General features: G+C 39.3%; 1 protein-coding gene across 1 annotated transcript in view; it reads right to left on the minus strand.

Annotated features, from left to right (window-relative positions):
* The window catches only part of ITGA9 (integrin subunit alpha 9), a 236,973-nt gene that overhangs the window by 61,938 nt on the left and 148,976 nt on the right, over positions 1–26,059 (minus strand). Inside the window, exons 19-22 of the mRNA XM_030233983.2 lie at positions 9,403–9,489; positions 8,101–8,180; positions 4,755–4,844; positions 1,934–2,042 (exon numbers count right to left, since the gene is read on the minus strand). Of these exons, the coding sequence (XP_030089843.1) occupies positions 1,934–2,042; positions 4,755–4,844; positions 8,101–8,180; positions 9,403–9,489 (366 nt within the window). The remainder of the gene's footprint in view (positions 1–1,933; positions 2,043–4,754; positions 4,845–8,100; positions 8,181–9,402; positions 9,490–26,059) is intronic.

A 26,059-nucleotide genomic window follows, 5' to 3' on the forward strand; every position in this document is an offset into this window, starting at 1 on the left:
TCTTTTTGATGACGCTGTTGAGTCAGGGACGAAAAGAAGACTCCAGTCTTCAGGCAAAAGCATTTAAGGAAAGTAGTGGGTCTTTTTATAATGTGACTCACTAAGGTGACTCTTGATTGGTCTCAAAGTAGAAACATCTCATACCATTGGTGACTATGAATAGCACACTGGAAAACCATATCTATAAACAATGGTTACCGAAAGAGAGATAATAATTGTTTGAATTCTTTCGTCTTAAGTTTCCCACAGCTTCTACACAATTTCCCAGAATTTTCCTGGGAGAACCATGTCTCTCTGTGTTCAGAGCATATGTAATTACTATATTTAGTGTCCTTATCTCTTCCCTATACTGTACTGTTATCAGTAGTGCTATAAATATTTTCATGCTGGGGCATTCAGCAAGCCTGAATCCCTGGCAGAGCTATGTGTTTGTTGTTTCGGATAAAGGCTGCTCACTCCTTTGCTCAATGACCATGCCACTAAAAAGAATTACTCCTCCACTTTTAACCTGTGGCTTCATCCACGATGTATCACTTGAGTAATTAGGGCTCTTTACCCAGCATGTGAAAAAAGGTGAAAGAGAAACAAATGGTAGGAGCCATTTTCCCTGTGGAAGTGAGTTGCCATGTTTGCAATTCCTGTCATAATATATTCAGATAAAGGACACATGCCATCCCTGCACACTGTAAATATGGTATCCAATCAAGAATGCATTGTACACCATTGTGGTGGGATGCTCTACCTGAGTGGAGGTAAAACAGCTCAAACTAAACCCTATTTGTAAAAGTTACCCATGATGGATGGAGAAGGGAAGTCATGCTGACTTTGGTGTTAAAGACTACAAAGGCTTGTGAGAAATGGATTTGTAAGGGATTCTCAAAACCTGACAGAAAGCTCATACAGTGCTGACTTAGGAAGGCTAGGGAATAGAGATAACATTGTTGAGAGAGAGATTGAACTCGAAACAAGTTTCAACAAGTTTCAAAATATGGTCTTCCAAAACAAACAGATATTTTAGAGAACCGAAACTGAAAGATGCATTGTAGCACCTCACCACATGAGGTGAAAATATAGGTGATTGGTGTTAGAAGTATTAGCAGCATTGTGTGGCAAAAGCTAATAGGCTGAAGAACATTTATAAGGTATTCTAACCAAAAAATAGGTTGGCTTCTGATATAATGATGTTGAGTTTTACATCTCTTATGTCTCACCCTTCAACAAGACTGATAAGGGAATAAAATCTTTTAAAACACCTCTCAGTTGCCCTGTCTCTGAAAAGCAGGGACTACCAAAAGAGACTGACTCATCAATCCCAAAATTAAACATTCAGACAGCATTTCCTGACAAAAACTGGTACCACTGAGGATGTGACAGGCAATGTTCCTGATAAAGGAATCAACAAGTGATAGGATACATAACTTGTCTAAAGGTGCTGAGCTGGCACAGCTAGCCTAGAAACACATGAGTGACAGTTAATCACTTTATACCATAAAAGCTCAGTCCCACCTTTTATCAGCATGGACTTCTAACACACCACTTCCAGGACAGAGTCTGGAGATTCTTCCCTTGAGTGGAGATGTCTCTCAAGGTTTCTCCTTGAGGCTGAGCAAAAGAGATTTGCCCACAGTTGTTGGTATGAGTGAGTACACCTACATAACCTTCAGTTAAAAACTGTTGACCCAATTGAGGCTAGGATTGGATTCAGTTCCACCTAGATGCCTCTCGAGAAGTTTAGAAAGCAAGGGAGTCCTTTCTGACTCTCATAACTCCACAAGAGGGTCTTCTTTACAAACCTTGTCCAAAGCTCCCATTCTTCCCATGACTGTGATCCAAAATCATGCACAAAAGCCCTTAACACACTCAGAATAAAATAGATATAAAACAAAAATGTGCTGTCAATCAGGAAAGCAGTCAAAATAAGGATGAGTTTTACCTGCAGTGTGAAGTTGAGAGACTGGAAAAGACATTCATGGTTTTCCAACTGAACAAAGTTGGAAGCTGCCACAGAATCACCGTAGAAAAATGAAGTAGGGAAGACTTCTCTGTAAGACCAAGATACAAATTTAGTAAGCTGAATTTGTGACCAAAATGAAATATATTTGTGTCTAGCTGAATTGGACCCCTTGCTTTCTAGTCATGTGAAATTCTATGGGACCATTTTACATTAATCTATTTTTTTGTGATTTGATTTCCTTTTGGCAACATTAGACTACAGAAGCAGCATCTCAACTGACATGAGTTAGCATCCCACCAATGAAGCAGACTTCTTTTGATTACTTATCCTTTTTTCTCCTTTCCCATCACAAATCCTCCTCTCTGGAGTCCCCTGGCATAGTTGATTTGCTCAAGTCCTGTAGTTTGGATTAACACGGGAAATCATTGCACTACCAAGTTAATCTGATGAAAAGTATCTAAGAGGAATACTTTAAGTTGCATATTCACTAAAGTAATCTTTCAATTTTATTTAACACTTACATAGCATTTCTGGAATAAACAGTTAATTACCTAAGTTTTACTACCTTTATTATTAAGCAGATGATTAAAGGAAAGATTAGAGGGGGATAACCTGCTTTCAACGAGAGTAGAGCAGTTCAAGTTCCCTAAACCACTCCTATCATCTAATCACACAGTAAAATGCAGTAGGATTTTATCGGAAATTACTTGAAGCACAACACAATACCTAAAAATCCTGCAGAAGAGGACTAGGAGTGCTTTAAGCATCCTTTATATCTTCTTTTAATCTCAGGCTTCTCCACTATCTGGAAAGGGTCCTGGTGTAATTTTAGACAAACCTTAGTCTTCCCTACTGCCTAAAACTCTGCTTCCTTCCCACATTTTCCTTTGGAATCAGAGCACTTTGAGAGAGGATTTTAAGCCTCTTTAGGTACATTTCCTTTTTTCCTGCCTGCATCCTGTGACAGCAATTGATAGGGAAAACAGTGAAAGACAGATTTTTCCTCCCATTTAAAGTGTTCTTCCAGAAGGCTTCTCCCAAATATGGTACAAGCCATTCTGGGCTATTTATAACCAGGAATGAAGTTTGCTCCTCTAGATTCAAATGTAGGACAATTAAACTAATAAAACAAGCTTCAAAAATATTCTGTCTAAAAAGAAGAGTATTACTAATATTACTATGCCTAGGAATGTGCCCTCCAATAAACCAAACTTTTCTCTGGCTGTTGGATTTTTCTGGGAACTTCAATTAACTAAGGTTTGTCTATGAGAAAGAAAAATATAATCCACACAGGCACTTAGGTGGGTCTTATAAATTCAGAAACCTTGTGCTTTAAAAAAGTACATTCTGAAGAGAAAGAAGAGAAACCAATTTTTATTATGTTTGGGCATGCAGTATTCTGTAGGTAACAAACAGAAATCTAAATACACAGATGAAAGCATTCATATCTGTAAAGCTGAATAAATATCCATCTGTATCAAAGCATCAAGAAACAAGAGTTCAATTTCTAAAGAATTTGTAACAATGAAAGCATTCAAAAATTTCCAGAGCATGCTGCTGAGACGGTACTCTCAATACAGAGATTTTTGTCTTTGCTAGTCATCTTATGAGGTTAGACAGTGTACTTCCTTTCTCTGAGCAGGCTCAAACAAACTTTTTACCTGTTCTGACTGCTGTGGTAGTAATTAAGGATTTTATTTCTATCCAACAGGATGAGCATTATGAGGTAAAACCCAGTCTAGGCTTTGAATTTGCATTTATTCAGCTTTTCAATCAAATCACATGTCAGTGCAGGCTAACTTTTTTTCTACACATGTAGCATAGTGGTCAAGGGAATATTTGACTTCCACTGATGCCAACCTGTACTGGTCATTTAGACAATACCTGTAGTGTGGAGGCTGCCATAGATGAGACACCAAACCTCTGGAGACACTATTGATGAGTTTTTGCTTCCCCAGTTTAGGAATTAATGTCAGCTTTCTCAGTCTACCTGAATACTAATTCATCTTCAGGTCCTCCAATTTCAACTCAAAGCACTGTTTATGCTAAAGAATGGTCTGACTGTTGAGACTGACCACAAATCTTTAATTCTAGGCTTAAGATTGTGATGCCAAGTGGAAGGGAAGAGCCCCAAGTTCAAAGGCAGGAACTCATACACGTGCAGCCTTAGGGAGAGGACACAATGGCTACATGTTATACAAGTATTTCAGTCAAAGGCTGAGAGATGCTCCGCAGTTGGTAGTCAGATGTCTCACAGACTAGGAATTAGAGGAAATAAGAAAATAAACAGAAGCAGAAGCAATTTCTTTTTGTGAAATTAAACAGAAAGACAAACAGCTAGACTTCACTAATCTCCTTAAAATTCCAGAATATTTGACCCTAACTTTTGGCCTGGTGACTCTGAATCATTTCCTTAAAGACATGTCCTAAGGAACAAGATGTGGTTTACTTGTTCTTTTTAAATTTAATTTTAAGGTCCATCATATCTACAGCACCACTTGAATTTTAACACAATCACTAAAATACCTACTATAAATGTGATAGCAACTAATTAGCATTAATTAGGAAGTAGTGAAAATGAGGTACAGTCTTGAAATTAATAAAATTTCCAGATATTGAATGAGATTGTCTGAATGACCAGAGTCTGGGAAACAAGGAAAAAGCAACAGTCAGGATACATGTAAACAAAGAGAAGAATTTATTTTTTCACTAGAAGAAATTCAGATGTCATCGTTAGGATGATGCTGATGATTATTATTATTGTTGTTGTTTTTGTTTTAATTTGGTGATTGATACTTACCCATTGATGGATGAGTCCACCTCATGCATCAGGGGCACAGACAGGATTAAAGTATTATCATGCAGACAGTCAGTGTGTTCTAGGTTTCCACTATCAGAAAGGAAAAATAAACATAAAATTGACAGCCTTTGTAATATATCACAGTTTCACAGTCACCATCTCTCTGCCTTTTACTCTGAGCTTCTCTATTTGAATGATATCAGCTCCTTAAGAAAGTTCACTCAACCCTGGAGAGGGCACACACAAAAAGCATGAATTTTGTGGCTGTGACATGAACAGACTCATTAAAAAAAAGAGTATATTGGAACAAGGTATGAATTCAAATGTCTGTGGGAAACTACAGCAGCCATCATACTAAGTGGAGAGAAACAAGAACATTTAGACTTCCATGCAAGGGCTCATTTTCTCCCAGTTTGACCACACATCAGTTTGTGAGGGATACACAGCACACAGGGTCTTGACTCACCAAATGAATAAATGTTTTCACTGTATCTACACTGTTCTATAGCACCAATTTGCTGCTACTGCAAGCAGTTTTTCGGGCAAGACTCTTGTAGTGAACTGGCTATGACCTCTCAGCAATTCCACCCTCTCTTTCCCCCTCTTTCTGTATTTAGCTGCCAAAATAAAAACACTTCTACTTTACATTGTCAAAGGCAGTAGCCTCAGCCAGTCAAAAACAAAATGAAGAAAGGAAAAAAGTGAGCAATTAGCTCTCATTTAAGTCAGTTTGTTTCAGTGTGAATACTTTATGTATGAAGTCTGGGAAAGGTTCCTGTAATGCATGTCTAGCACACAAACCTGCAACTATTCTAATTCTGATGATGAGTCTGCTTGTTGGGTGACAGCTTAAAACAATAATCTTGAAAGATATGTTACATGTATTTCCAATTTCTTCAGTAGTACTCTGGAATCACTTTTGCCTTGCAGTTTGTTGGATTTACTCACAAATCAAACTGCAAAACAAAGGATATTATCATATTAATTTGAGGACAGTATCACTGAGGCAACAGCAGGCAGTAACATCCCAAGTGATACCATGAAGATTACCAGTTGCTCAGATTACAAAAATAGAGCCTGCTGGCTACTTACATGCTTACCTACAGCTCAGCTTTCTGCAACTGACACATTGCCTATGTCTGCTGATAAAATATGGCCCAGATAGAAAACTCCGCAAATTTTACCCCTGCAAAAGACCCCCACTTAATAAAAGCTTTTCCCCTGAACAGGCTCACAGAAGAGTCCAAAATTGAGACATTTCTCATCCAAAATCAATACCAAGATACCATGGTGGCACACAGAATAAGCAAGGAGAATTCTACACAGGGTTCATGGATATGTTCTTATCTGTTTAAAATGGAGTAAAGGTACTGTCAGAAAAGGAGAACACAACTCAGTGAATCTAGCTCTAGAAAAACAGTTCACACCTGGAAGCAAAGAAAAAGGTTTGTTGTTTTTTTAAAAACAACCAAATAGTGTAAGAGAAATATAATATGATGTTTAATTCTTTCTCCAATTGTTCCAATACCGAACCAGTCTCTTGTCACAGATTCTACTGCCAAATTTGCAGCTACACGGGACAGGCTCAAGTAGACACCTGAAAGGCAACACTTGCTTTCCCGTGACAGAATGACACAGCTTCCCTGACCAGCTATTTCTGTCAGACGAGCTCCAGTTCTGTGTGGAAAAAAGGCCTTCACCTATGGCAGTCTGACTGCAGCACAGGTACTTTCTCTCAATTTCCTTATAATTGACTTTTCCTCAGGGCTCCCTGCAATTCTTGTGGTAAAAAGATTTTGTTGCACTCATTTGACAGCCAGGGCATTAAGCAATTTGCCTAAAGTCATAGAGGAAATTAGGGTAATCAGCATTGAGACCTGCACTACTCTCTTTGGAGATTCAGCTAAATCCTTCAAAACATAACTATTCTCTCTCTACGTTCTACAATGAGAAACTTTCTCATAACATCTCTAACAATTACAATAGTAATTGTTACACTCTATGTATAACAATTACTATTTATTTCTTTGTTCATCTAAAGGCACAGACTAGTACTTCTCACTGGTAGGGCACAGAAATATAAGAAGTGAGATTACAAAGGGAAGTCCTGTGCTATCCAAGGTTGGAAAACACTGTGCAAATTTAAAGTATTGCTGACCCATCTTTGCACTAACTGGCATTCACCTGGCAGATACTGATGTCTCTGACTGAGAAGCATCACAGGGTCATCTGAACACATGATGAACATCTGATGGAGAATAAAACTTCACTAACATGCAAGACATGGTGACGTGTCTCACTTTCATTGTGTCGTACCAGTCCTATGTGCTGCAGGATCTTGTTCCCACCTACAACTGCTACTGCAGGGGCAGACTATGTCTTGTAAGACTATGACACTCAGCAGCTGCTACATCTTATCTCTCATCTCTACCTATTTGTAGAGGTGTCATCCCATTTGGAAGGATAATTCAGACTGAAGATCATGATTTGGATACGTAAGGGTATGCAGTTGGTTCATTTACACAGTAAATAGGACGAGGAACTAGTCAAACACCCAACATACCAAAGCAGCAGTTCAATGGCCCATGTTAATGCAGCTGCACTTTGGATCCCATACAGACACTGAAGTGCTTGTTACTGAATCACCCATGCAAGTATGCCTCTTCATGGTACATCACCTTAGAAGGCACAGAGTATGCATAACACCTTTTATCCTGCCCAAGACAAAATGCCTATGCCTGCGTACTTTGCAACCCTACTTCAATGCCTACTTGCAGTGCTCTTTGGGAAGTACACTATCTAGCTGTTTTCCACAGTCTGTCATGACTCACTGAAGATCCAGAGTGGGGAAAAATAGATACGTGACTTTAGAACCTAACACTGGGATCCTTGACCATCTGATTAAAACATGTAACTTTTTTGGCTTGCATCCCAGCATGTTTATTTCATTCAAATGCTGGAACAAATGGGTTGGGCTATCTTGTGTTGATCATCAACTGCAGCTGAGCTGAGTTTGATACATGGTCCAAAGAGATAGCCTGAAACACAAGGGCCTTTCAACTGAGACACAAGAGCCTTTCAACTGAGAGAATACAGAATGATCCTTCAGAATGGCAACTGCCTGGCAAAGAAAACCTATGTATGATCCCACCTCATTTTTCAGGAGCTTCAATACAAAGTTCCTCCGCATTACCAAAATACATGCATTTAGCCCCAGTAATTTAACCTAATTTACTACACATATACATATCTACAGCTAATATCATGCAATCATCAAGCACACGTAATGCACACTTCATGGAACAAAGAATATCCAAGTCATCTAGACATATAAGGGTCCCCTTACCTTTGGGCAGTGACAAGGAAGGTAAGTGTTTCTTCCTGCCCAGTCAAATGGCTTGTGTCAAAGATCACATTGAACTCATACTGCGCAAAGAAAAGCCATATTTAGAGACTCTGCATATTGTTTCAAAATGTATTTATTCTGAAACTTTATTTATATTTTACTGGCCTAATTTCACAAAAGTGGCATATTTTGATACGTGTAAGAGCACTTCTGCAAATTATCTTTTAAGTCTTAGTAATTGTGTTTTTCTTCAAATACTATAGAGTTTGGGTTTTCCTTCATTAAGAGCAGACCTTGACTAGAATTGCCATTCAAAGACATTTCTTGAGGAGATCATCTGCCTGGGAATGAGCCTTGCAGAACAGGAGAATCACTACCTGAAACTATGTCAGTATGTTATTTGCTGATTAAGAGATCTTTTGGGGGAATAAAGTCCATGCCACAGGCCTGCACTTGGAGACCTGGAGCAAGTGGCAAAAGCCAAAGCATCATTCAGGACACGCATCATAATGGGTGAAAACAGGTGCTAATTTTGAAATAAGAATTTTACTTTGGTGTATTACTTCTCTATGTAATTTTTCTGTCTAAATCCAAAACAGATTTTGGCGAAGTAAAATAGTGTCCAAATCTATTGTCATTTCAATTGCTTACATTCTTATATTCTAGATAATATTTTGCTACTGCATGTATTTTTTCAATTCCATTTAAAATATTTTTTACTTTTTCAAAATAGCACAAAAAAGTCAATTATAAAAACAGAAAACAAAAACTTTTATATTGGGTCATAGGATGCATCAATTCAAATGGAAAGGATTTGCTTTTGAAATGGAAACTTCCTGGAAAATTTCGGACTCTTTTTTTTCAGATCATCCTTAAGTTATTCCTCATTTTCTCACCTTTCTGGGTTGGTCATTTATATAGATCATTTTAGTGGCAGAAAGAAGCCAACTGGATTTTTTAATGTGAAAGAAGACAAAAAAAACTCGCAGAGGCAACATAAGTAAGACAGAGAGTCCTTTTCTAATTTTTTGCAGAGGAAATATGAAAGTTTTCCAAAGCTGCAACTTTTGCACCATTTTTCAAAGCCATTTTATTGCAGTGCCCAGAGCACTGTCATTGGCCCTGTCTGGCAGGAAAAAGGATAGCTACTCTCTGTAACTGTGAAAGGCTTGGATACCTGACTTAGCAAGCTAGAGAAAGTATCAATCACAGACATTTAACAGAGCAATTGGCTTTCCATCCACTCTTTGAGAAAAAGGTAAATGGACCAAAATTCTGCAAATGCAAATATCACAAAGTTACCCTAGATTTGGATCTCATGAAAGGAAATCCCACACTGCACTTGAGGAAATCTGACTCCAGTAACTCACAAGCAATGCCCAGCTCCTCCTGCAAGAAAACAAAAAAGACAATGAGATTACGGATTTGGGGAGAAAAAGCAGATTGCTAAGAAACACCATCATGATGAAATACTATGGAAAATTAAATACCTCCCATCATAGCATTGTGTTGTACTTCCTTATTTCACATTATTCAGACCAGCATTGGGAAGAAGACAGCCACAAGAATCTTGCTCTAAGAGATGGATCATGAGGAAATACTACATGACTAAACACATTAGAGTCAGGGGGTGTCATGGCTTGATGCTGGCATAATGCTAGTGCTTTTATGAATATATATTTTTAGTGTCTGCTGTGAGATGTGACTAGGAATAGAGCAAAGCAGGCTTTAACTTAGGAATAAAGAAAAAAAACTTTATTAACTTACAACTATATGTAAAAAGAAAAACACACAGAACTCAGAATGAAAACTTTCCAAAACATTCCTCCTCCCCCCACTACATTTCTAATACATCACAGTAGGACAAAACTTTGTATTTTCAAATCAGTTACCACCCCTCAGATCACCAACTCTCAGTCTATCACCCCCCCCTTTAGATAATCAATTCTCAGTTCATCAAGAAGAGAGGAGTCTCTCTTGCACTAATGAATACAGGAAAATTTACTTGAATGACTTTCTGGCTTCATTAGCATACTGTCCAGTTGAATGATTAATATTAATGCTACATTACTGAAGTTCAGAGTGGAGAGTATGAAAAGGTTATTCCCTGAGAGGGTGGTCAATCAGCAACAGGCTCTCCAGGAAAGTAGTCAGGGCACCAAACCCATCCAAGTTCAGAAAGTATCTGGACAATGCTCTAGGTTATATGGTTTAATTAGGGAGTCCCATAAGGAGCAGGGAGTTGGATTTAGTGATCCCTACGGGTCCCTTCCAACTCGAGTGATTCTAGTAATGGTGTACATTAAAACTTTTCAATGCTAGGAAACAGCAGAAATGAGTTTGGCTTCATCATACTGGTTCAGCCTCCCACAAATTTATAAATTAAAGGCTACCGAGAAAACTTTTCCCATGGACTCCATGGCTTGCTCTGTGTTCAAGATGGAGAAACTCAGCTAATGAGAAAATATTTTGGTTTTCCTTCACTGCTCACTGTTTAGCTTCAGGCTTCAATTTCATTGTGCTGTTCTGGAGGGAGAGAAAATTGTTTCTTTATGTGTTTTCCTATGATGGTCAGCTCTCTAAACTCAATTTTCACACTGCTCCAGGAGGCTGAAGGGTTGGTGCTGTCTTATCATACAAACAGGGAACAGCAGCGCAACTCAGGGCTTACAGAAACTGCAGATACCACTTCTTGCTGATGTCAGGTGCTTTTGATGAGCAATGCAGATACCACTTCTTGCTGATGTCAGGTGCTTTTGATGTCATTGCTTTTGATGAGCAATGTTTCTCTATGACTATACAGCCCATCTGAAAAATTCAGCTTACTGCATGAGCTTCATAGCAGTTCCTAGCTTGCATAGAAAACATCACCAAAAGGGTTGGCTGCTTCCCTTCCAACAAGACAGTGTAAAGCTTTATCTGGAAAACTTTCTTTCTGAAACATTTCGGAGTGTTACATACTCTTAGTCAATCAGATAAATAGTCAGATAATTAGTCAAATAACTGTATTATGACTTCATCACAAATGTTGACCTGGTTATGAGAAACATGAAGCTCAGGCTGGCTCACAGTCTGTTTCTCAAAGTTCTTTACCACAGAAAAGAAAGGTTTCTCATCATTATAATATGAGCAATGAAACACACAAGTTCAAGACATTGAAACTTCCTCAGCCTCATCCTGACTTACAACTTTCAAATTAGACCCCATATGGGTTTTTCCCCAAGCAAGTCTTGCATAGCTGGTACGGGATGACTTACTGGCTAGCCACTACAACCTGACCATTCTCTCTCTCACTTATGTCCAACCAAAATCCTCCAATCTTCCTGAGCCTGATCTGGCAGTTCATATAATTATATTTGGTTCTAATTTTTCCCAACCTTAGCATCATTCATTTCTTCCCCAAAGGTAGAGCAACTCCTCTGAACTGATGTTGGCCTTGGCACCAACCCAGAGTCATCACTTCACTTCCTCAACTTTCTTCCCACTCATCTCCACCCATGACTGGTTGCAAGTTCCTTGCCTAAAACATCTCCTTAAGTAATCTTCCCCAGCCCATTACCTGCCCTTCAACACTGGTACTCCAATACCAGGCTTTTATCTGACAACTTTTCTACCATATTATGACTATCAGCAAAAGCAAACATTCATATAAGTACAGGTAATTTGTGTTATTTTGCATTCACCAGTGTTCTCACAGAGGTGTGACTTCAATTATTCTAACACTCATTTATGACCTGTTAGCTCTTTGCTTCTCTAAGCATACAACCTACTAGTAGATATTGCATCTGCAGGGTCACTAAGGAGATGCAACAGAACAATACTAAACATGTGAAAAGGATTTGCCAGATGTGGCTCTCAATAGAAAGTGATATTAATTTCTAAACTTAATGTAATTTATGTATTGTATTGAATACCGCTGACTATCTGTGCCAGAGTTCACATCATACTTTTAAAAACTCTTTTGATTACCAGGTATTCCTTCAGGAACTTTTGATTAAAACCAACAATGAAAGGCATTGAAACTTCATTAAGGAATTATTAAAATAATCTGCATATTTTTAAAAGGGAAAAAACCTCAGGTTGCTAGAAAATACATTTGCCAGCATCTTATATTTCTCTTTCCTTAGCTATACTCAAATTAAAGGTCTTTTTTTATTGCTGTTGTTTAAACTGAAAAAATCCTCCTCGCAAATCTTGGGTACTAGCGCATACATTCCAGAACTGATGAGAAAATGTCCTGGAAGTCTTGTGTTGTTGGCAGAAAAGTCCTGTTTTGAAGATGTTGAAAATTAACTTAACTTGTTCAGATTTTTTCTTGTGATGCTGCTTGTTTTCCAAAGGATACAAAATCAGAATAACAAGAGTGAATTCTGAGGAACCCTGCATCTGTTGTCAGAGCACACACTCTGCTTTCCTTGTTGTTACTAGTTTTCTTGTTCTGTGGTGTCTGTCTGTGAACCAGTGCACTTTACACCACAGAGGATCATGAACAGTATCCTCATCCAAGAAGTCTTAAAATAAATTTCCTGAGAAAATATCACAAGAGAGTGCAAGACACTTGCACTGTCCACCTAATGCTATGCTAAGTCTCAAAAGTTAGGTACTGTGCATCTACCTACTATATCCTCTCTGGCATACAGACTTTATAACTATACTCACTAGCTATTTGGAAATTCTCTAACCTGCACCAAAGGTAGAGGCTTACACTGAGCACTGGAAAATTTGCTAAATTTGTACCATTTTTTATTCTCATCATGGACCCTGACCCATACTTATTCCTCGGTAATTTCAATGTGAACTTTTTGTGAGAAGGGATACTTTCCCAAATGAGAATTTAGATGAACATATGGATGTTTTGTTCCACACAACAGGACAATTATATAGACTTTAACTGCATTTTAAGAACTTACTTTTGGGAGATATCACAAAACATCTGCTTCCTACATACATGGTTTGCAAAGCTGGGTAGGACAAACATGCCAGGAACCTAAAATAAAGACTCATCTCTTTGATGATGTTTGAAATGGTTCCTTCAAATCACTCTTCATGATCTTGGTCTAAGCCCTTCAGTTGTGCTATCAACAGCTTATGGGTTTCTCTAGGATTTGGAAAGCAAAATTTTTATTTTGCTCCTACTTATCACTCCCTGCCTCTCAGTTCTCTAAATGCCTTCACTGAGGCTTCAAGGATACAAAAATGTACCAATTAACTTAACAGCCACCTCCTGAACATACTAACGTACTTTCTTTCCACAGCAATTGAGGTACAAAAGAATGTGGGTCACAGTTATTCACATATGTAGTGCAATTAGGGATGCCTGAGCTCATAAAAGGCTAGGGATTTTTTTCACATAAAAGGTCTGGCTCTGAGTTTCCTTATGACTGACAACAAGTACAGGTCAGAGTAATTTAATCTTGGAGGGCCCCTCATGCACATACAGCTTAGTTGTTCTAATACAAAATTCCACAGATAACACACTTTCCTCTAAAATAGTGCTTTGTAGAATATTTTAAAACTGCAAGAACACAAAAAGGATTAGTGGCATTACTGACTGGGAACTCACTGGCACTATGCAAGAATTCAAGATAATCTGAAATCACTGAAATGGTGTGTCTGATCTACCTCAGATACTTCAAAGAATCTCCTCTGATTATCATCCTTGAAAGCCCCTTAAGCCTTTCTTTTCTTCAGATAACCAGCAGTCTGATGTCTGCTTTGTGTCGTTGTCAGCAGTACTCTCTAGTAACTGAGCAGACAGTATTTCCTGCTTGTTTCTGGGCTGGACTTTGCCAGCACAGAGCTTCCCCAACTCCAGTCCACAGCCAATGCCAAAGGCAACAGGAATTCACTTTTGCTTGGAAATCTCCATATCTCACAAACTGAGCCTGCAGCTTTGGGGGTTTGGTTTTTTTTCTTTTGCTCATCTGTTTCACGAGTTCCATAGGCACAAAGCCTTCAACAACCACTGCCATCAGTACACAACCCTCTCAGTACTGCACAACCCACGGATTGGACAGGGGGGGAAGCACAGGGAGAGCTGTGCACATTGTTAGGATGTACTTCTTCTCTGAGGCCAGCTTCTTAGGCAGTGGAGATAGCACTCAGTGGTGGCACCAGGCCACTTGGAAAGGCCATAGTGTCTCTCATGAACAGTGAGTATATATTGCTAGCTGGGGAAAAAATCATCCTGTTACTGATAGAAACTCTGAAGATTGACTGCAGTAGTTAGCACAGCTGGCTGCAGCTCACAAAGCAGTCTTGTCTAGGAAATATTTTCATGTGCATTTCAAGGAGTTTCTCTCAGAGTGAAAATCCAATATGTTTTGTTCCACTTTATGGAAATACTTGGCAAAGCACTCTGTGGTCAGAAGCTCTTCCGTGTATAACTCTCCACTTGCCAAAGCAAAGTGACAGAATCACTAAAAAGGAGGAAAAAGATGTTCATGATGGAAAGAAATTAAGATGGTTTTACTCTTCTAACATAACAGCTCTAGATCTCATGCTTCAAACATTTATTCTCTTGTAAGTAATTTCCAAATACTCAGGTGGAATGCAAGTAACAATGTGAATAACATGAAGGCAAAGACAATGATAAACCAGCATCAATAGCAACTAAAATGTGAAAATTACTGTTAATCATTACCTGATAGAAAAAATATTACAGAGAGGGAGTTATAGACCCAATACATCAAGACCTTGTAATGAAACTAGCATTTGTCTAACCTCTTGAATGTAATGATTAAAGAATATTGGATATCACATCATATTATAAAATGGAATAAAAGTATATTTTCTGTGTACTGTAAAGGTCTGTTTTAAAGATGTCACAGGGACTGAAGATCTTCCTTTATTTTCAACACATAGATATTCCCCTAACAAGCCACATCAAGAAATATGAATGCCACATACATAAAATTCTGTGAACTGCTGTTTCGCCAATTGACCCTCACCATCCCAAATGCTTAACGAGCAAGCAAAACTACATACCTGAGTATGCTGACATTCACACAGCCAAATCTGCATATGAAGATACAGGGCAGTGGGCATCTGGATCTGGATACTAACAATAAATTGATCCTTTGATTCATTACCAGAAAATAAACTTGAAAGGGGGTTGGGGAACCTCAAAAGTTGTTTCTTAAAAAGATCTAGAGAGGAAAATGAAGTTTCCTTTGGTATTAGGGAGAAATTTCCTGTCCTAGTCCATGATCTCACTCGTAAATGCTGTAGACACATCCCACTCTGAAACCCAGCAAGCCTGGCTTAAAACATCTTGGATTTGCTACTTATTTTGAGAAAATGGCTATTTCTATATGATTAATTAAAGCCTCTTACCTCTTCCTTCTCATCCCTGGATGGAACTTATTTTATAGATAGCTTACTGATCCCAGCCAACACAGCAAATATTTGAGTAAAAAGGGGAAGACAAAAACTCTTCTATTTAGTAGATACTTCCAACTCTCTCTCATTCATAAACTTTTAACTGGTGAAAAGCTATTGCAGCAAATTTTTAAAGCACAGCACCTCAGAAGCTGAAGAGGCAGCATAAATTCTTCATTCAGCTCAAGTGATTAAGCCCCAAAATAATTTTCAGAAACAGTCAACAAAACCAATCCTGTTTTCGTTCTTCCTACCTTTTAGGGGATGTGCAGGGAAGGAGGTGGAACTGTAAGGAGAAACAGGGATCTGGTGCCACAATGAGAAGTTCCACCTCCTTTGCTGCCATACTCTCATTTTAACAGACCAATCAGACGTACATTGACTTTCACTGTACTATAACAGCTAAATATTTCTTTTCCCTGCTTGCTGAGAACTGCTGAACTTAATTTTTTGAAGAAAACAATACACGAAACAACACCAAGATACACTGACCCCATCAAGCTGTTAGGTCAGCTGACTCTCATTCACTGTGACGATGGCCACATTTCAACTAAGCTGTTTGTCCAGGCTTGACATTATGACCCATTCCCATATATGCTAATGTACAGCTACACATTTCTCCACTATGAAAAGTACTTAGAATCATAGAATCATAGAACCATTAAGGTTGAAAAAGACCTCTGATATAACCAAGTCCCACCTTTGGTCAAAAATCACCTGGTTGACTAGACCATGGCACTAAGTGCCACATACAGTTGTTTCTGGAACATTTGCAGGGATGATCATTCTACCACATCCCTAGACAGTCCATTCTAATTTGCAGGGATGATCATTCTACCACATCCCTAGACAGTCCATTCTAAAACCTGTGAAGAAATTCTTCCTGATGTCCAACCTGAACCTTCTCTGGCACAGCTTGAGGCCATTTCCTCCCATCCTGTTGCTGGTTTCCTGAGAGAAGAGTCCAACCCTCACAACTCCTTCCAGGTAGTTGTAGAGCGTAATAGGGTCACTATTGTAAATCAAAGACGACTCCAACGAAGGGGAGAGAGAATGATGCATCTGATTCCATCATCAGAAGGCTAATGAATTACTTTACTACACTATACTATGTACATTTCATCCAAACTGAATCTGCCAGGCACTCACTCTTGCTCACAACTGCACAGAACTGCACTCAACTCTCCTTCTCTCGTGACTGTCTCGTGAAAGTCCCACACACACTTCTTGGCTCTGATAGGCCAAAGGAACAAAACATCCTCACTTTAGGTAAACAATCTCCATATTGCATTCTACTTTAGCACAACACAGGCACAGCAAGCAAGATAAGAATTGTGTTTTCCTTCTTCTCTGCTTATCTCACAGCTTCTCTCTGTTCAGAGGGCATGTGAATACCACAGGTCACCCCTGGGACTCCTTTTCTCCAGACTAAACAACCGCAGCTCCCTCAGCCACCTCTCATAAAATGTGCTCCAGACTCTTCAAACAGCTTTGTTACCCTTCTCTGGACATGCCCTTTCTTGTAATGAGGGGCCCATAAATGGACATACAATTTGAGATGTGGCCTCAGCAATGCTGAGTACAGGAGGACAATCACTTTCCTGGTCCTGCTGGCCACATTATCACCAGGATAGCTCAGGATGCCATTGGCTTTCTTGGCCACCTGAGCACACACTGGCTCATGTTCAGATACTGTCAAACCAGCACCCACTGCCCATTTTCCTTTGGGCAGCTTTCCAGCCACTCTTCCTCCAGCCTGTAGTGATGCATGGGGTTGTTGTGACCCAAGTGCAGGACTTGGATCTTGATGTCAGCCCATCAATCCAGCATGTCCAGAACCCTATGCAAAGCCTTCCTACTCTCCAGTAGATCAACACTCCCTCCCAATCTGTTGTCATTCACAAATTTACTGAGGGTGCACTTGTCCTAGGTTACATAAATACATAGAGATGCATTCTATTCCCATCCTCAAGAGCTGTTGAAACCAGGACGGGCATTGTTTTTTCCTCATCTTTTGTTAATGAGCCCATCAATGTCTTGCCACATGACTCAGAGATAACTCCATCCAGGAGCCATTGCTGTTTAATGGGTAATCAAGGACCCACAACATGACTCAGAATGACATCAGCCCATTGTGAGATGCTCTGCTCAGGGGGGGAGGAGCTAAGCATCCCCACCTGGATAGAATCCTGGTTTTGGGACACAACAAGCAGCCCTTACCCAGTGGTTTTCCAGAGGTCAAGAGCTACTAGATGGTTTCTACAGAATCACCACTTCAACAGGACCATTTCATCTGGACTGCTACCATCACTCTAACTAGCAGTGTGTCAGGGTTGTATTCTGACTCTGTTGGTGGTTTTGTCTTTTGTATTATTGCATGTATTTTGAGTTTTTTTCCCTTTTCCTAATAAATTGTATTTCTGACTTGGAGTTTCTCACTGGTTTTGTTTTCAAACCAGAACAGCACTCAATTCCCTCATCCAGATCATCACACTGAACAGGACACTGATCTGGGGAATACCACTAATGACTGGCCACCAACTGGATGTGCAACAATTCACCACCAAAAAAAAATACATATTTACATACAGAACAGGAAAAATCCATGATCCACATTAACCGAAGCATGACAAAAAGGTAGTATCTTATCATCACTTAGTAATGTACTATCTGTTTGCCAATCAAGACAAAACCTTTGTTCATGAAACTTTGAAGACATGCCTTTTAAAAGCATTGCACTGGCTAGCAAATACACCAATATAATACCAAGCATAAGGCAACTTCTATGTGCTAAACCATGTCCTCCAAGTTCCACATACAAAAACATAGTAAAATGAAAACTAAGGAAAAAATCAGTTTGACTCCACAGTGATATATTTAAAAAGCAGTCATAAGAACTAGCAAACAAAGTATCTCTGACGCACATTCAGCTAAACTCAGAAGTAACTGAGATTGTACTATTCCCACAAAAAGGCTTTTCTCTATAGAACTGCAGAAACTTTGTTTGATTAAATGCCTGTTCAGACATAATCTAATTATCTATAAAACTTAAGAATCAAGAAAAAAAATTGCACAGTATTATACACTGTTCCTGTATTCTTCATACTCTGATATGTATATCCAAAATATTTATGATGTTGCAATCTGTCAAGTGTATTGCATTTGATTACACCCTTATTTAAAGAAAATGTGGATGAACATGTATTTTTTTAATTTTCATTATTCCCTCATTATCTGTGCATAGGATTATGATGATAAGCTTAATAACAAGAGTGTATTCTTGTGTGTATGAGTCCATGCTCTCCACAAACCTAGGGAAGAATCAGAGACAAGGAAATCATTGGGAGAAGAAAGGGCTCTAGGGTAAGCTTTCCCTCATCTCACTTCACATGTAGATATATGTATACATATATCACACATATGTACTCCACACTGTTAAATTGTGGCTGCATGCACTATTAACACAGATATTGTTTTTTAATTATTACTGGTGGTTTGATCCTGGCTGGATGCCAGGTGCCCACCAAAAACACTATATCACTACCCTCCTCAACTGGGCAAGGGAGAGAAAATACAACATAAGGTTCATGTATTGAATAAGGACTGGGAAAGACCACTCATTGATAACCATCACCAGCAAAACATACTCAACTGTGGGGAAATTACTGAGTGGGGAAGTTAGTTGAATTTATTATAAATCAGAGTTGGAGAAGGATAATGAGGAATAAAACAAATCTTAAAAAAACCTTCTCTCTACCCCTCCTTCCTTGTTGGGCTCAAGCTCCTGCTCTCCAAGCAGCACAGGGAGATGGGGAATGGGAGTTAAGGTCAGGCCTTAAGTTACAGCTTTCATATTTTCCAGATCCTGTACTGCATTATTATATAACTCTGAACTTCATATAAAGTGTTAGCAAGTTCTCTTCACAGTTTAGTTAGACAAAACAATCCTTCTCCAGCCCAAGAACCAAAGACACTGTTGCAGCTTCAGGCCCAAAAACTATAAACAGCAAATTGAGTAGAGGAATCTGGGAGGATGGGACTTCATAACCTGAGGCTGTAATTGGACAATTAACCACAATATGTAAATGAACCAAAACTTATAAAAGTGTGAAAACACGTGACCTGTCATCCATCCTGGGTGTAGCCACAGCCAGGCTCTTGTACTGCCCAAGGTGTAACCTTCAAAGGCCTTTTTAATGAATAACTTCTTTAATCCTTTAACACTGTCTAACCTCTGTTCTAGGTAGCCTATCAAGGCATTATGCTCAGGGAAAGAAGTCCTTCTCCTGCTACAGGATGGGATTCCTCCTACAGGAGAACATTCTCTATGAACTTCTCCAACATGAGTCCTTCATGGGATACATTTCTTCACTAACTGCTCCAGCATGTGTCCCTTCCACTGTGTACAGTCCTTCAAACCATCTGCTACAATTATGGGTACTCCACAGGGTTACAAGTCCTGCTCTAGTGTGGGCTCCTTTCTCCATGGGTCTGCAGATCCCTGGCAGAAGACTACACAAGCATGAGTTTCCTATGGGGTCACAGCCATTTGGGCATCCACTTGCTCCAGTGTGGGTCTCCTCCATGGGCTGCAGGGGAACAGCTGCTTCACCACAGGCTGCATTACAGGCTGCAGAAAAATCTCAGCTCTGGCATCTAGAGCACTTCTTGTCCCCCCTTGTCCACTCACTTTGGTGAGCAGTGTTGCTCCTCTCACATGTTCTCACTCTTCTATGGCCACAATTACTTCTGCATGATAAATTTTTCCTGCTTAAATATCTTATCGCAGATGTGTTACCACCATCTCAGACTGCCTTGGCCTCGACCAGCAGCAGGTCTGTCGTGGAGTCCATTGACATCCAGCAGCTTCTCTGTGAAGACACTCCTATAGCCCTCCCTGCTACCATGCAAATCCAATAGTTATACACATTTTTATTTGACAACAAAAACATATTTTTAAAACATACTGCTCCAAAAATTAAAAACAGGAGACAAAAGGCAGAAATCAAACAAATTAGCCAATAATTTTTTCTAGTGGTACTTGTGAAAGCATGCAGACGAACTTCTGTGTATAAGGCTTCAGTTATAATGAATATTGGTGTATACAACTGCAACACAGCTATTGACTCTTAGTGTTATAATGAAATGCCTAGATTCACAATGAGTTCAGGAAATAAATTCAAGTATCATCAATTACACAAAGTTTGAAAAAGTAAACTAAAACCCTTACAAATAATTTAACACACCCCCCAAACTCAAATACACTAAACTCAAATGCATAACAAAGAAATACAATCAATAAAATCAAGCCTTACCCAACCCTTCTGTCCTTCCCATCCTTCACTGGTAGTAATTTTCAAGTGTAAAGAAAAACATTAAGGTAATAACAATGATAATGAGCTTGGCACTGGACATTTTCCTGGGATTTATAATTCTTAGCTCAACATAAAATTCCCCAGCAACCAAAGCCAGATCTGAAGTCCCAGGAAATGTCTCCCTGAAACACACACAGGTTTGGGGATTTTGGTCTTTCTCTTTCAGAAACTCAGAGACAGTGTGCATCAGGATATCTTACCCAAAAATCCTTCTAACATGGTGAGTACCTTGAAACCTAGGGATAATGCTGAAATGGAAAGGTATAACCCATTACCTACTGAACTTGGATATTGAAACAGACTTATTTAAAATATATTTTCCTTTCTTTAAGCTAAAAGTTTAGCAGATCACTTGTAAAGCTTTATGATGTACCACATTACTTAATAGAACAGTTTTTTAATGCACTCCTCCTTTTCCCTTGCTAAGTAGAATTCACTGTGTCTGTAGATTGCTATGGCCAGAAGTCAAGTACAGGATTTCTGGCCTTCTCCCAAAGGTAGGCTGCAAAAGCGCTGCCATCTAGGAATGTGCCTGGCTCAGCATCCCCTGCAGCTTGCCTGGGTGGAGGACCACAGGAAGAGGCAGTCTCCTGCTCAGCCCCAGAGCCTGCAACAAAGCCATCTGAAATGCTTCTCACTCTTCCTCCCTGCTGTGCTCAATGCCTCTGGTTCTGATGAAATGCCCCAGGAAGCTCCCTCTCAAAAAAACCCCAAAAGCACAAACCAAAACTAGATTTCGGGCCACCTTCACATGGGGTTTAACATGCCTGCTTCTGCTAAAAGGAAGACAGATATAAAACCCATTGACGGGAAAGTTTCTGATTTTGTAAGCAGCACTTTGATTTTCAGCTAAAAACTTTTCACAACCTTACTCATGTTTCTGACTGTGTAGCTGGTTTTTTTAGTCTTTCTACAGCAACATTGACATCGACTTCAGAGAGGCTATACCTGAAGTATGGCACATGATCATGTCTTGTGCTTAATAATATTAAAGAGGGTTTGGGTTTTATCTTATCAGCTTCACAGGAGAAAACTAAACAACTAGGTGAAAGAGAACAACTGACACTACTTCCAGTCACTACAGAAGACCATGACTACAACATTCCAAAGGACTAAGCAACACAAATAAGTATAAATATATATACACATGCATATTATCCATATGATATACATGTTTATATATACTGCAAGGATAGATATACATATTTGTTTACAATCCTATTGGATTTTACACCAAGTGTGTTGTTTATCTTCTGACAGCATCACAGATGCCTGTTAGAAAAGTGACCAACAGAAACTCCTGCCTAAACAGAACTGACCTTTCATACCAGAAACTCAAAAAACTTAAGGCTTCAAATAACAACAAAAATAACTCCCTATTTCTTGCTGTAATGAAAGACACTGAAAGCTCTGCAAATTAATTCTTATTTAGGTCTTTTGCAAAGGATGTCAAAGTTCAGACAATTTTAAGCCTCATCCTAAGAACATAGGAGATGAACCCTGTCCCATAGATTTTTCACCTCAAACATTGGCAAGTCTTTGTCCACTGAGTTTAAGAGCAAAACAAGTTAATGAAGTGAGACACTGGGACAGGAAATTCACTGGTAAACTTTGGGATCCATAGGGACAGTATAACCTTTAAATAAGCATATCCAAGATAAGGATATTGAGTTTACTATATACTGGGCTCTATCTTCTGTGAAGGGTTTTTACCTTTCCCCTAGTAATGCAGTTTATCAAAATAATAGTCTAGATAGGGGTGGCTGGATCTCAACAACAGAGGCAGATAGATCTCTTTGCCAAAGACCTCTCCCATGACTTGGTACTGCGGGCTTCCAGTTCTGTGCAGCTCCTGAAAATGTGCAGGGAGAAGCAGATTGGCTGGTGAGCTATGGGCCACTCAGAGACTAAAACAGGGTGAACAGCTACTGCCTGTGGCTCATGAAGCCCTTCTCCACCTCCTTGAAGAAGTCTCTTAACTGCTTTGACTCTCATTTTCCCAACCTCATCTGGATGGAAATCAGGACCTTGCTGATGCTCAGACATGGAGAAATGCCGCACTGCATGGTACACCATTTCAGTATGATGATCTACACCAGCAGGTGGATTCACTGTAAATGGTCTTTGCTATAGCACAAACTGCTTTCTAAATCCTTCCAAAAAGTACATCTCACATGACTATATTCATCCACGTAGATGTTCTTCCTTTAGAAAATCATTCCCTTGGCAGACCTGTGAGAAGGGCAGAACTAGGCAATCACATAAAACCTCCCTTAAAAATTTGAGCCACACAAAGCATCCCAGGATCTTCCTCAAAACCACTATATATATATATATATATATATATATATATGTGATCATAGATTTATCAAAGTCGGAAAAGATGTCCAAGATAAACAGTCATATTAAAAATCATTATGAGCTACTTCCAGGACAAACACTTTCCACACTGTTTAACCCAAAGCACAGCCCCACATGATCAGCATAAAACTTCTCAATGTATGTAACAATCAAACTCACACAGGTTCTTCCAACACTGAGCAGAACAAGTTTAATGTCTTGTAAAATCACAGCTTCTAAACCTATTCCAATCAAAATTATCCCAAAAGACTTGAGGATTTTTCATTCTACTCATTCAGGTAATTTTTTGGGGAAAAAATAAAGTAATAAAAAATTATTTATATATATCTATTTATATCTCTAGATGTACAAACCCCGTATATGCCCCAAATATCAATATCTTTCAGATCTACATGATAAATCATAGTATAGGAGAAAAATTTAAAAGGCTCAAATTACTACTAACTACATGAATAAACCAAATCTACAATGCTCATTCCCTGATGATACAAAGATGATACAAGAATCCCAAGTGGAAAGTTTGGATCAACAGTCTAGCCTTCAATTCCTGCCTGCTGTGAGTAGGGGTATATTACATAACACTTATGGCCCCTGACCTGAAAAAGCACTGCTCTTTACTTATCCCTAGGGAACTAGAAAAGTTGTGGGTTTCATTGAGCATTCACAGAAAATGAAAATTAAAATAAACAATGAAGTCTGATAACTTGAGCTGCCCATATTTTTTCTTCACAGTTAAGAAAGTGGACAATTTTATGCCAGGGATACAAAACATTTTGGTCCACTCTGGAGCAATAGCTGACCATTGGATTTGCACAGAGAGGCAACATTTGGCATGGCTACTGTCACACTACTCATATACCCAAGACCTGGCAATAAAAGCTTTTGCTTTCCTGGCAAAGGGTTCAAATGTCTTCATGTAAGTGATATATGACTTGGGCAATCTTTCAGGTGCACTTGGTCAAGGGGTCAGAGCTTCCACACTACTTGGCAATGCTCTCCTCTGATCCTCTGTCGGAGTGGTTTACAGGAGCTAGTTGAACATACTACATGCAAAATCAGCTGGATTATATCAGAACACTTACTTATTAAAATAAAGATTTCTGCTAGCAAGCTTTAAAAGGGTTCTGCTAACAAGTTGGATGTGAATTGAGACAGATCATGTTAACTCATTTGCCAGAGGATCCTGATGCCAAACGGATATTGCCTTCTATATATTCTTCACATATACTTGTAGCTCTATAGCCTATTATTGTATAACTAAATAGATTCATAGCTAATATTTTACCTGCTCTGTTAGATGGAAAGACAAAACACATGCCTAGGCCCTAATCCTATTTTTGCTTCTCCTGAGAACCAAGGTCAAACGCCGCTTTCCCATAAACAACTAATGAGGAAGGGGGGATTTGAAAGAGCATTGAACCAAAAGGGGGAATTACCTCATTACTTGTGTCTCTGGGAGTTTGTGGTATTCACATACCCTCTGAACAGAGAGAAGCTGTGAGACAAGCAGAGAAGAAGGAAAACACAATTCTTATTTCACTTGCTGTGCCTGTGTTGTACTAAAGTAGAATGCAATATGGAGATTGTTTACCCAAAGTGAGGATGTTTTGTTCCCTTGGCCTATCAGAGCCAAGAAGTGTGTGTGTGGGACTGTCACAGGACAGTCACGAGAGAAGGAGAGATGAGTGCTGTTCTGTGCAGTTGAGAGCAAGAGTGAGTGCCTGGCAGATTCAGTTTAGATACAATGTACATAGTATAGTGTAGTAAAGTAATTCATTAGCCTTCTGATGATGGAGTCAGATGTAGCATTCTCTCTCCCCTTCATCATAGTCGTCTTTGATTTACAATAGGAATTCTTGTCAATTATGCTAAATTGCTAAACTTATAAAACTGTACTCTATGTCATGGGGGTATCTTCAGCACATTTCAGTATCTTGTGCACTTGAGGGGATCCTTTAAAAAGTTAGCTGCATTTTATCACCTAACCATGATTTTAGGGCTCAGAAAAAGGCATCAACCCAAAGGGGCAGCAACTGCTAGACAAACAGAGATAACGAATACCCTGGACCTAAATTTTCTTCCAGTGGCCCAAAAGGGAGCATGTATCTTTGGTTTTTGTGTCCTATCTTCTCCATGCCAGACTTAAGACTCTGGGACTAAGTTTGATCAGTGTGGGAATATGGAGCAAGAGAATTCCAATTTGGAAAAAGTTAAACTCTGCCTTCATCTGCAGCCCTCCTGGGCAATCCTAGTCAAGAGATGCCAGCAAGAGCTCTGAGAGTGAGGAAGAAGAGTGAGTTCTTACCCAAACTGTATGACCTCCCTGGTAACATAGAGACTATTACATTATTCATCAGAAGTAAAACCCAGAGCCCATAAGCAGCATGACTTTGGTTATCAGCAATATTCACACTCCACAGCAGTGTTTTGGGTATTAGCTCACAAAGGAATCATGGGCAACTACTGCATCCAAAGAAACCACAACCTCACTGTTAACCCTGCTCTGGTCTGGTCCTGCCAACTTCACTCACCTGTTGCTTGGCAAAAGCTGTTGTGAGAAGCAGCAGGAATTTTACACACAGTTGGCTTTGGATACTGGAAGGATGTCTGAAATGTAGGAACAATCTACATCAGGGAATGACGTTCAGCAATGGAATCTCCTGACCTACTGTCTCCAAAACCAATGCTGAGTTAGCTGAGTGATTCCTATCAGCCCTTGCAGAACAGGGAGAGATTAATGTTATACATTATCACTCTTTTACTGTTACTATGGTAAACATGCTGGGTTTATACTATTGCTATAATATTTCATACCATAGCTGAGCTCATTTAACAGAGACAAG

Source organism: Serinus canaria, chromosome 2, assembly GCF_022539315.1.
Source record: "Serinus canaria isolate serCan28SL12 chromosome 2, serCan2020, whole genome shotgun sequence".
NCBI classification, from domain to species: domain Eukaryota; kingdom Metazoa; phylum Chordata; class Aves; order Passeriformes; family Fringillidae; genus Serinus; species Serinus canaria.